Source organism: Xenopus tropicalis, chromosome 3, assembly GCF_000004195.4.
Source record: "Xenopus tropicalis strain Nigerian chromosome 3, UCB_Xtro_10.0, whole genome shotgun sequence".
Classification (NCBI taxonomy): domain Eukaryota; kingdom Metazoa; phylum Chordata; class Amphibia; order Anura; family Pipidae; genus Xenopus; species Xenopus tropicalis.
This window is the reverse complement of record NC_030679.2, coordinates 76,743,106-76,756,123: the sequence shown is the minus strand read 5'-3', so window position 1 is coordinate 76,756,123 and position 13,018 is coordinate 76,743,106. Positions and strand designations below refer to the sequence as shown.

The window sequence follows — 13,018 nt, the reverse complement described above, 5'->3', positions numbered from 1 at the left end:
TGGGGATCACAATAACGCTTGAAATATGGGGAAAACACTGAATTTAGATTTTGGTGATTTTGTCCCAAAGTGCAGTTTTGACACTTTGTGTGCAGTAAATAACCCCTTCAAGGTTCCCCCACGCTAATAAGTGCAGCAGTGCTTGATTTGGAGCAGAAGGCAGGAAGGCAGCAGCACTGAGCACAACTAGAAGCACATCCATATGCAAGTATCTTTAATACATGGTTGTTTTTGCAAAGGGGAGTTTGTGGGCCCGCAACTGTATTTGCACTAGCAAATTATCTCTATTGTCTAACCTGGTAATACATTTTGCTTTCTTTTAAATCTTGTTCTAAGAGAATTAGGAACATAACCCTGCAATGGAAAATTTTCCAGCGCTACATTTTTAAAAAAATTTCCAGCAACATTACTTTACATTCTCTCAAAATGCTTGTGACATTACTTATATATGTAAATAATAATTGCATGGTTAATTAATATGCATAAGAACAGAGAAGTGTATAATATAAGGGCACTAAATTACTATAATCTGTGTTTGATTTTAAACCATTATAACTTTACATGCAAGCCTAGATGGTACACTGTGCAGCTACAGATACCCAGAAATGTATGCACAGTAATTTCTTAGAAATCCAGCTTTTGGCTAATAAATAATTTTGGGTGTAACCTTAGCCTTTATATATTAGATGGTTGTTGCAATACAGCAAATATCTCCAGCTATGGAATTGTTGCATCATATTGACTGTTAGCATAATTAACCAAAAGTTGTAGCAGTTTTAATGTGTCATTCTCTTAACCATGAGTCATAGCAATTCCTGTATTTAACTTGAGCCTTCTTTCATTCTTATCCCAACTGCTGCCTGGTAGACAGGAATTTACTCTTTCCTGCCATTTCCTCTAATCTTCCTTCCAGTATGCAGGTATACTCACATTCCTTGCAGTCAACCCCTGACAAATTCACTCATTTTGCTACCATGTTTTGCATATGTATTAATGCTGCAGATTTTATGTTTGGGGGCATGTACCAGTTTTCACACTGTGCCTTTTGCCCATTGGAGCTTTGCTCCAGAGTTTCCTAATGCATTCGCACCTCAACTTTTAAATAGTACCTGATTTTCTGCTAAATTAACTCTTACCCAAGCTTCTGTTTTTAGCAGACAGTCAACTCTGATGAAAAAGACCCACAGTCAATGTTTCCTCTAAACTATGCAAATGTATCCAATTTTTAAGGCCAACACACAACAAATCACTCAGCCTACCTACTCTTTCCATAAAACAATAACATGTAAAATCTATCTAGCATATAGACTTTATTTACACAGTGTAACCTCAGTACAAAAGCAAAGTGATTCTTTCTAAAACTGTAAAGAAACATCCAAGATAAAGTACAGACATACTGCGCCTTCATTTTACTGCAGTGTACATTGCACAGATCAGCCTGCACACCCTCTCCATATAAAATGACATATGTAGAATCCAGGGGCGGGCCGAGCCGACCGGGCACCCTAGGCAACCCGGTCGGCTACCTCGCCCCTGCACCTACATCGAGCACACCCCCCTGTGTGTTTTGAAGCGCATGCGCAGTTCGAGCGCATGGGGGAGGGCGCAGTGTGCGATGCAAAGCCCCAATTGTTGCGCCCTAGGCAGCTGCCTCTTCTGCCTACCCCTAGTTCCAGCCCTGGTAGAATCCATCCAGCGCTACATAGGGAATTTATCTAAATTGCTAATGTACTCTAAGACCTCATAACTAATACTCTTGTCTGAGTCCACCTTAAAGGTCAGTTATGGTGGGATTTGTGTGGATATGTATTTGCTGTCCTATATATTTCTGAAATGATGAATAAATGAATGATATACCAACATTTTATGCACTAAAGTGAACACTTGAAAAAGAGGAAAATAACCTCGCACTAAGGCTTGCTTCTTTGTATGGAAGCACTTGAATGTATTCAAATATAAATGTTTATTCCAGAAAAAAGCACACACTTAATCAAGGCACAACATCAAAAACGTTAAAATTTAGTTTTATTTATCTCACGTTAAAACTGGTTAAAAATAGTACACATAGGAAAATAGGGAAGGAAAGGTTAAAATAAAGAGTAACCCTGTGTTTGTTAAAGTTGATACAATTTCAACTTCAAAGGTTGTCAAACAGATTTAAATGTTACAATTGCTCCTCAGACTATATAATTAACAATGTTTCAACAATGTAACGACATTAGGGACTGAGCTTTAGACTACCGAATTGGCTGCTACTTTACCGGTTACTGACGTAAATAGGAGATTTAGTCCAACTATCCTAACTCCTAGAGAGGCGAAGCATAAAAGTCCTGGCTGCATTGCAGCCAATTCGGTAGTCTAAAGCTCAGTCCCTAATGTCGTTACATTGTTGAAACATTGTTAATTATATAGTCTGAGGAGCAATTGTAACATTTTAATCTGTTTGGCAACCTTTGAAGTTGAAATTGTATCAACTTTAAGAAACACAGGGTTACTCTTTATTTTAACCTTTCCTTCCCTATTTTCCTATGTGTGCTATTTTTAACCAGTTTTAACATGAGATAAATAAAACTAAATTTAACGTTTTTGATGGTGTGCCTTGATTAAGTGTGTGCTTCTTTCTGGAATAAACATCTAAAGTGAACACTGACCAAAAGGTGGACCTTTAATACCCTGGCCTGTCTTAAGTGGGCCATTCACCTTAAAGGAGAAGGAAAGTCATTTTTGCATTTTACAGCCAATAGATTTGCCACATTAGTTCCACCTGGAACGCTATATTTATTCTGCAGAAACCATTACTATACCTGAGTAAAGAGCCCTAGAAGCTTTCTCTGTTTTCTTAAGACAGCAGCTGCCATTTTAAATAGCTTCTTGTTTGCAGTCTAGACGTTATAGCTTAGATCACACATTCCTAAGGGAGGGGGGAGGGAGTTCTTAGCATTCTTTTGGGAGGGGGGAGCAGGAGAGGGGAGAGAACTGCTCAGACTCTGGCCATGGAACTAAGAATTTTTATGAGAGAGAACGTCAGACACCCAAACAACATGTTTAGCAAAAAGGTGACATGAAATTCTGTTTCTTTTGATAGAGGACTTAGTGCTGTGTTTCTGTGAGTGCTTATGACTGTATTTACATTAGACCTTTCTAATAAAGCTTCTTTAGTTTTTACCTTTCCTTCTCCTTTAAGATCCATTCATTTGGTGAGGTTGCTCAATGAGTGAATCTTAGCCTGACTGGCAAACCTACATTTTGGGCCATATTAGGTGGATCTGATCATTTAGCCCCAGAGCCAACGATCGATCATAATAAGCAGGCTCATGTAGTGCCCACACAATGGGATTTTCAAACCTGCCCGATAGATATCTGCTCAATTTCTAGCCAAATATCTGTCAGGGAGCGCCCATAAACTGCCAAAATCTAATCAGTTGACTTTTGATTTATGTGAACACACAAATAAGCAGACTCCATATTAATACATTTTGGCCAAAACCAGTTATAAGCCAGAAATCATACAAATAAATAGAAAAGGAAAGAACCACTGTACATAGAATAAATATTTTACATTTCTGCTTGCATGTTAAAATTGTATCTGTGTATATTCCAGTATAAAAAGAACATCTAATGAATTGCCTTCTTTAAAAGTTGTGTATAACTTTTGAGTGTGATAGCATACCTCTATCAAAAGAAACATCATTTGTCTCCTATTTTGTAAACATGTTCTTGGGGTATCTAACTTCCTCTCTCAGAAAAATTCTTTATTCCTGGGGCCAGAGTCTGCAGTTCCCTCCTCTTTCCCCTCTCCTGCTCCCCCTCCCATAAGAAATCATAAAACTCACTCCTCCCAATCTTAGAAATGTGTGATCTGAGCTATAATGGCTGAGCTGCAAGCAGGAAGCTATGAAGACCAAGCTAAAATGGCAGCTGCAATCTTAAACAAACAGAAAAAGCTTCTAGAGCTGTTTACTCCGGTATGGTAAAGCTTTCTGCAGAATAAATATAGCATTCTAGTGTTCTAAATGACTTTCCTTCTCCTTTAAGTACAAGTACATTTGTCCCACTTATCAGTGTGTCAGAAAATCCATAAAAAAAAGTAAAAAGTAAAAAGGCCACTGTAAAACAATTTATTCTACCTGTTAAATCACTCCTTCTGTCTCTCTGATCAGTTTCCTGAAGGGATAAGGGGTGGCCTATTTTGAACCCGACACACTGAGAACTACCTATATGCTTACATCATCAAGTCCAGGCTTTGCCCTTACTTTATTCCTATTGGACCAATTAATTTGTTGCTTGTGCACTATAACCAGTTGCATAAATTGAAAGGTCAATGGTTAATTTCTCCCTTGCAATTGCATAGGCAAACACCCAGAATGTCAGAATTCTAACATAGTTATGTTAGATTTGCAGCACACTGTAACGGGCATAGGACTGACAAGACAATAGGAGTTGTCTGCTGCCAGTTTGTTGCATGACATCATATAAGTAAAAAAAAAAAAAGCAACTATAGTGTTTACTTGGGTCACAGGGTCTGTGCAGAAGTTAAGACATACCTCCCAACTGTACCGATTTTCATGGGACAGTCCCAATTTTAACAGCTCAGATAAGTAGGCTTTTGGCAGAGACTTTTTTTAGCAAAACTGTAATAACACATAAAACAAGACCCCCAAAAATGTGTTCAAATTTTAAATCTGCCAAATTTTGTAAAATGGGAGTGGTATTTAGAGGGTATGGTTGCATAAACAGGCATGGTAAAAAGAAATTTCATCGCACTACACGCAGCTTTTGTCCCTCTTTACATTTACCAAATATTGGGAGGTATGTGAAGGATCAGTAGAGGGATGACTCCAAGGTAAATATCTTTTCAGTTGCAAATTTTTTGTTTAATATTTTTATGGCCAAGATTGTTCTATTAGATTTGGGAATGTTGTACACAGGTGAACAACCCCTTTAAGCTGCCATATGGATATTGGTCAGTTCATCAGTTGGACAGGTTCTGCCAGTGAACCATACGTCAGTCCATCCTACAATGAAAACAAGAAAGTGAAGAGGACATGCAGCTCTTCGCCTCTTGCAACTCCAGTTGTTCTAGCTCTCAGCCCAAATGGATCAGTAGAAAGACAATGTATATTTATCCTTGGACTAAATGGTTGATATTTTCTATTAAAAAGGTTAAAACATTACTACAAGTAGAAATAATGGACACGCTTATCATTTGGAAGGAAGTTTATTTAGATTCAATAAGTTACTAAAGGATCAACAAACCATTTTGCTCTGGCAACACATTAACTGGCCATTATTCTAGCAATAATATAACAGCTTTATGGCAATGCACACCTCCAAGTATAATCACAGAATTACAAAATACACAATTTTCAAAGTGATTCCTGGTATGCGGCTTAGTTATTTCTATACCACCAATGGATTTACTGTTACAGTGATAATAAGTCTACGCTTTGTATGAGAAATGTTTCTGAGAACGGATTCTCTTATATACAGTTTTGTAGTATGCGAGTTATTTCTGTACTGAGAGAACCATCATCTACCTTAGGCACTGTCGGAAGGAAACCATAGTTATTTTAGAAATAAAATTGTAAATTTAAAAAAAAAAAAAAAAAAAAAAAGTACACAAAATGTGGTAATTGGTCAGATTTTTACAAAGTGTAAAAATATACTATTAACCCTTAGGCTGCAATATAAGTTCAAAACAGACTAGTATGAAAAGTTGACCTAGCACCAGTATTTAGTCCATGTAGTCAGTCAATTACATTAACAGTTTTGTGCCAACACTGAAAGATTACATGTGAAATTGTAAAGGCACGTGCATTAGACAGCAGAGGCCTATTTCATAATGCTACAGAATCCTTCAGCAGTACCTCATTCATTCAGAAGAGCACTGGTCACATTTTAGGTCTTTACTGTTAATAAATATCCTTCCTGGAGTACAATATTTACAAAGTTTCACAAAACTGTGCACTGACAACAAGATATCTGCATATCCTCAAATAAGCCAGCTAAATATAAAGACTATACCCAGTTCCACTGAAGAAATGACTCAGTCCTGTTTATAGCACATGAGCAAAATGCTAAAATTCTAATAGGTTGTTCAGTAAGGCTTGATACAAACACTGTGCCACATGTATTTACAGGAAAAAAAATAGTGCTTACCAAATCATAAAGAATAATAAACAGTTATGTTGGACTTGCTTTGCCCTTGCAATTTCAAGTTAAAAGAAAAAAAATAATAATTTGCATAAGCTTGCATTTAGTTTGTCACAGTTCTTTAAGATCATAACACTTGGCAACTAGCACAAATTAAAGTGTAATGATAAAGAGTACAAAACAGAAAAGTAACTAGTCTTTGGATTGGGACTTCTGCGGAGTTAAAAAAACGGTTGAGGTAGTTGTTGCCTATATGACAATAGCCACAATATCATTGGGACATCCTCCCCACTAGAAGTCTTTGCATAAACATACAGTTTGATAACTGGCACTGAAACATGGTAGATCAGAGCCTCCAGGCAAAGGGGAGAGACAAAATAAAACTGTACCATGTCAAAAGCCCATTCAGTTACAGGCTTAACTGGTAAAGTGAAGGTTAACTACACACCTCCGATTCAGACTCAGTCAAAAGGGAAGTCTGATATTGCATTGTTATTTCTATACAGATTCATAAATAAGCATGTTCTAGAGATTTCAGGCTGATCTTTAAAATGTCATGATTCACATCATTACAGCAGTCAGATCTTAGACTAGTAGAGGAATAACGTCATTACAAAGATTCTGTAGTACCTACTCCAAGTTAGGTCATACCAAACTGAGGAGCATTTAGGCAATATAATTCCAAGTGTCTCTTACAGGGATCCCTTCCATCAAAAATGGTGCCAGGACAGAGGCAACCCTAATCCACTAGCCATCTATGCTAGGGAGGAGAATATCTAACTTAAAGAACTCCACCAGGCCATGAGCTTCAGCTCCTAGAATAGCCAAATGCCCTATGGATACAGCATAATTCAGTGACTGGAGGGTTGCAGATTGGATATTAATTGCATAAGCCCCTTTAGTGCAGCAAAACTGCTTCTTTGAGGGTCACTCTCCACCCTTCTCCCCCAGTGAGGCAGTTTGAGGCTGCACCAAGCCAACAACTGGGAAAAAACTAGAGCCATCTTCTCCTTGGGACAGGACAGCATTTCCTTTAGAGCACAAGTGAGCATACAGATCCATAACTCTTACTATTCCTTAAGATGAAAGTAGTAATCTTTGTAGTAAAGTGCAGTGGGAATAAAGAATCAAGGGGACATGTAAACAGGCTGACTTGACGCTGGGGCGAGCCCCTTCATTAGACTGAGTGCCCCCAAGTCTCCAGGGCGAGCAGCCCAGCAGTAAAAGTGCACAAGGAGCAAAAGCTCGGTCGCCTTTTCAAGAGGAGTAAAGGATGGGGAAGCGTTTGATCCGCACCACAGGCTGCAGGTTAACCTGTAATATCTCCTGGGCACGCCTGCACGCATCGGCCACTTTAGCTTTACACGACACATCCCTGACCCGTATGCTGGGGAACATGGCAATTTTAGGAGTGGCCGCCTTCCAAATCTCCTCAATGGATCTGTCCAGGTGAGGGAGCCCCGGGACGTCCGATGGGGTCGGGCTGCTACAGCCGCTACTGCCACTGCCCGTCTCCTCGCTGCCCCCTGCGCTGTCAGCCCTGTCCCGCCGCCGGCGCTTCTTACAAGTAAGCCGCATGCCTCTCCGCTTTCTCTTGACAGGCGGCTTTCTCGGCGGAGGCACTACCGCTGCTTGCGGCTTCTCTTTTACATTTCTACTGGAGAAATAGCTGGGATCTGGGACCACAGAGCGACAGGAGGAGTAGCCATACACGTCCTTGCTGCGCAGGATGACCGGCGAGAAGTCCCGCTTGAGGCTGCAGAGGAAGTTCCACAGCTCAGTGTCCGAGCTCATGAATTGCTTGGATTCCGGCACGAACATCTCCAGCGCGTCCTCCAGCGGCTTAGTGCCGGCAAACAGCAGGAGCTGCGACCTGGAGTATACAACTTTTTCTTCTTCCATCGTACGCCGCCACTACCTCACTTATTTCTATTGTGTCTATCGGCGGCCAAATAGTTAAACGACTAAAAAGTTAACCGCTGATTTAGCTCATCTGGAGCGCCGCCGCCCCCCTTCTGGCCGCCTGATTTAAAGCAGGGTGCTCCAATACGATGCTGAAAACAAAATGGCTTCTTCAAACAGTCTCTACCGTTGGCTATATAGCAGCTTCTTTGAAATACGACATCCTCAAGTCCCGCCTACTTTTAGGGATCTGGCGCACCGAGTGGATAATAGCGGTCTGCCCGCTGCGTTATTGGACAGCTGTGACTCAATGGGCGGAGCAGTCGAACGTCAGGGGGTGCCTAAAGTGGAGCGATATATGGCGAAACCAACCTGGTCAGCCAATGGCGGCCATATTGTTTCGACACCAAGAGTTACTTTGTTTAATGAATGTGTTAAGAAGTTATTTTTGTTCTTAAAAACACGTTTGCACGTCTTATATGATACTTTGTAAGCTTTTACTTTGCTATTCTCTAGAGCATGATACATATAATAGATGTCAAGAAAGAAGCCAACGTGATTATATTTGATTTCAAAGTTGCATGTACTTTAAAACGAGTGGTCTACTGTTTTGAACCTGTTTGAAAACATTTATTTAACACTTACATCTTTTAATTACTAAAATAAGATTCATGATATGGGTAGGTAATTTTGCTCTTCTAGTCATAATATGGACAGAAGAATATGAAACTTGGGTAATTATACTAGTAATGCCCAAACTCCAGCATTCAGTTTGGGGTTTGATGGATCAAAGCACTTCTTGCGGAAGTCTGATACAGGTAAGTTTTCAACAGAACCAAATCAAAACCAATAAATTCTTGTGACTTTAACATGCCTTACATAATTACAAATCCCAAAGAGGGGAATGATTAACTAGTGCATCAACATTTTAGCCATGCTGACTTTGAAGCCACACCCCCAAAATGCCACACCCAGTTACAAAACACACCCCTTTTTACATGGGGGGAACAATAGGCATACTATGGTTCCTGCATTTCATTACACCCTGTGGCCCTCATGAATTTCAAGACAGAGTGGTGGCCCTAAGGATCTTATGACAGACACAGTGGTGACCAAATGGTGATGGTCAAATATTGGTGGTGGTGGCAGCAAGTATCGCCAGCAACCGCCATGAAAAAACAATGTGGTTTTTTTTTTATTCTCTTGCAAATAGATGAGAGAATTTTTTTTTTTTCCAGGGCTCAAAAGGGGTAAGAGGTTGAACAATTCAAAGGGAGAGAGACACAACAGGGCATGGCTTATTTAAATATATGTGGTATGAGGAATGATAAAGTTAGCTGAATGGCTTTGTTTATACCATGAAGGGTGCCAAATGTAATAATGGTCTTACCCCCTTATGTAATAAAAGGCACTAAGTTTGGCCAGGTGCAGTAACCCATAGCAACCAATAAATTGTTTGCTTGTGGGTGACTAGTAAATGTTTCCCGCTGTTTGGTTGCTATGGGCTATTGCACCTGGGCAAATGTGTGTTCTTTATCACATAACCCCATTAGTGTGGAAATAAAAAATGTTTTCTTGATGCTAGTATAATGATCGTGATTGGTAGGTAGAGAAGAGGGAAGACCTGATATGGGCAACCAAATACAGGCTCACCCCTTGAACAGGTTGAACATTTCTAGAAAGGGCACTGTCATTAACATTCACAGACCCCAATCTATATGTTTCAACATTATTTTAATCTTGTTTTGTGATTATCAAACATTGGATCTGATGTTTTATATCTTCCACCAAAATTCATCACTGTCCCTTATAAATATTAAACTATTTGTGTAATGGGGACATAAATGGAAATTTATAAGGCCAAGCAGAGTTGAACTAGATGAGTTTTGGAAGCTTACATATTTCAGAGAGTTGCACTGGGAACATTTCTGGAGGTTCTAGTAGCTTGTTTGCCATCTATCACTTTGGCATCTGGAAATCCTGCCACTACTGCTGCTTCTGTGCTTGCTGACTCTTCTGACAAGGAACCTCCAAATTCCCCCTCCCCAATGCTACAGGGACAATCCTCAGTCTTGTAGGTGCTGATTCATCAATCACATTTGATTTGGACAAAAGCCAACATGTCTTGTGGGCCACATCATTTCAGTGCTGGAAGGCAAAAGAATGACCCCCTTGTTAACAATATCCATATTCTTCTCCAGACTTTTAACAAATGCACCTGATGTGGTGGCAGCCTGCAGTTTGTATCTGCAGTACCAGCAAGTATGCATTTGAAATTTTGGCCCCATGATTTTAAAACACCCTTGGTTCCACTTCATGCATGTCCATGTTCTTTCACTCCTTTTGAGGAACCACTACAGGCCAGCTAGGCACATCTAAGTAAGCAGGAAAAGTTCTTCAGAAATTCTGCTCGGTTATGCAGCCACCCGGTGCAGGTAGCCTAACACTATAGGGGGCTTTTTTAAAAAAAAAAGACCACACCTCTGGTGTGGGAAGCAATTTTAAGGTGATAGGTGCCCTTTAATAATAATCCCCCTGCCATCCTACTTCAACTTCCTCCAGAGATGCTAGTGTTTATCATACTGTCAGATTAAGAAATAAAGGGGAGCCACAGCTTCTCTTCATTTCTTGCAGTTCCAACCCTTCCAAGTTATTGGCCTGAATGAAAAAAAAAGAAAGGTGTAAGGTATTCATCCTGCAGGCCAATCAGTAGCTTACAGGGTCAGCTACTGTATAGCTAACTGTTTGCTTAGTTTGAGTGAGTGTTTGCCCCCTCTAAAGAACTGGAATCACTAATCCGCAAGTACATTTAGAGCCGAGACAGACAGGGAGATTAGTCGCCGCACAACAAATCTCCATCCCACCGGCTAGAATGTAAATCACTGGTGGGATGGCATACGCGGCTTGGAGATTTGCCAAGATCGCCAAAGTTGTCTTGATAGGAAACTTCGGTGATTTCGGCGCCCTGTATGCCAAACCACCGGCGATTTACATTCTAGCCAGTGGGATGGCATTTCAGGGAGATTAGTCGCCCGTGACTAGGGAGGTATGTCGCGCGGTGACTAATCTCCCCATCTGTCACAGCCCTTAAAGTGCATTCACTTACCTAGATGCAGTGTGCAAAGTGCAATTGTGAGAGTAATTGCCATGTTTTTTCCACAATACACTGAATTCTCCAGAATTTGCCTACAATGTATATCAGTTGGGCATGTCTCCCCCACCCTAATGGCATAATTTGTACTGCATATATCCCCTCCATTTGCTAGCACCATCACATTTTCCTAAAGCAAATAGCAGCTTTCAACCCGGTGGCCATTTTCAGATACATTTAAATCTGCAAACAGCATACACACACACAGACCCTTATTCAGCATACATTTCATCAAGAATGCAGGCTCACACAGGCAGAACTGTCTTTGATAAAAGTTCTGCTTTGTTTGAGCACTGTAGGTAAAGCTGAGCTCAGGAGAAAAAAGTTGAAGCAGACAGCTAGAGCTGAGTTTCTATGGGAACCAGCAATGCCATCTCTTCACTGGCTGCTAGACTGGAGGGTGTGTTTAGTAATCTGAGCTTAGAACAACTGAGCATGCCCACAAGCCAACAGCCAAAGCAAATTCCTGAGGGAGGGGGCCGAGTGGGTTACGGGTGGAGAAGGAAATGTAAGTGATAAAGGGGACACTGCAACCTTACTATTAATCTCTGGACAACCAGAGTGGCAGGTATTCAAAGATTTCAAAGAGGCTGTTCACTGATTAAATTTTTGTGTGTCGGGTTTACATTTCCTTTAATAACCCCCTATTTGTATTAATGTATTCTACTCTACAGTGCTGCGTACATAAGTAGCACTTTATAAATAAAAATATACATACATTTAAACTGCCTCTTAGTTTCACAAGAAACTATATTTCACCATGGAGACATTAGCAGAGATGTGCATAGTTCCATTTGACATGTAGGAACTGGTCAGGACTTACAAAAGGGAATTGCCTTATAGGGCATATAATGTATAGGGGACATAAAGACCCAAAGCCCTGCTCCTTAGGCAGCAATTGAAAAGCCACAGCAGAAACTGAGTAAGTCCATACTATTATCCATACCTAGTATTAGGCATTATGTTTGATCTACAAGGTCGACGTTTTTTTAAATAACTAAAATATGGACTAATGTTGACTTCAGCCTTTTTTTCAAGAGACTTTGAAGGCTCTTTAATAACAGCAATAGCTGTCCTTCACAGACCTAGACATTGTAAATAATGAGACAGCAATTGATTTCTTGACTTATATTTAGTTGCATTAAGTAAACGCAATGAAGACATTTTAATTAAACATGCAGGTGTGACATTCTCAGATCATTTATGATCCTGTCACCATGTATTTTGTTAAACCTTCACATAATGATGTTTTATGTAAATGAGGCCAGGGTGAAGTGACATCCAGGCCCAGATTTGTGGCGAGGCTACAAAGCCCAGGCCTAGGGCGGCAGAAATTTAGGGGCGGCATGCCGCCCCAGAATAATTTGCCCCCATGCGGTGTAATGGGGAGAAGAAGCACCGAAACCTTAGAGCTGTTCCCACAGCTCCGATTGAATAAAGTGGCGCACATGCGTGCCCGTAGGGGGTGGGGGGGACTACGTTGCACATGCGTGAAGCTTGGGTGCTGAGGTGGGCGCAAAAGGGGGCTGCCTCGTGGCGCCCTGTAGAGAAATCCGGCCCTGGTAACATCCATACTCAGGGCTGCCATCAGAAACTTTAGGACCCCACATAAGTTATTTATATGGGGCCCCCCATGAACACAAGTGTGTAGTACCAAAGTTTTCGCTACACCCCCTTGTGTGTGCAATATAAACAGCTAATATTACCCTATAATAAGCAGTTAATTGATTTATATGCTAATAAGTATTCAGTTTATAGGGGGTCAGTGGTGTTTGTCCTAAGTTGTATTGCTTAATATGGGAGTAACGTAAG

At 40.6% G+C, this 13,018-nt stretch overlaps 1 protein-coding gene across 1 annotated transcript; it reads right to left on the bottom strand.

Moving 5' to 3' along the window:
- Positions 1 to 5,199: 5,199 nt before the first annotated feature.
- Positions 5,200 to 8,222, bottom strand: ccdc71l (coiled-coil domain containing 71 like). Its single transcript, NM_001254942.1, is given in 1 exon segment — positions 5,200 to 8,222. A coding segment is annotated over 1 exon segment (645 nt). The 5' UTR covers positions 8,056 to 8,222; the 3' UTR covers positions 5,200 to 7,410.
- Positions 8,223 to 13,018: the final 4,796 nt, after the last annotated feature.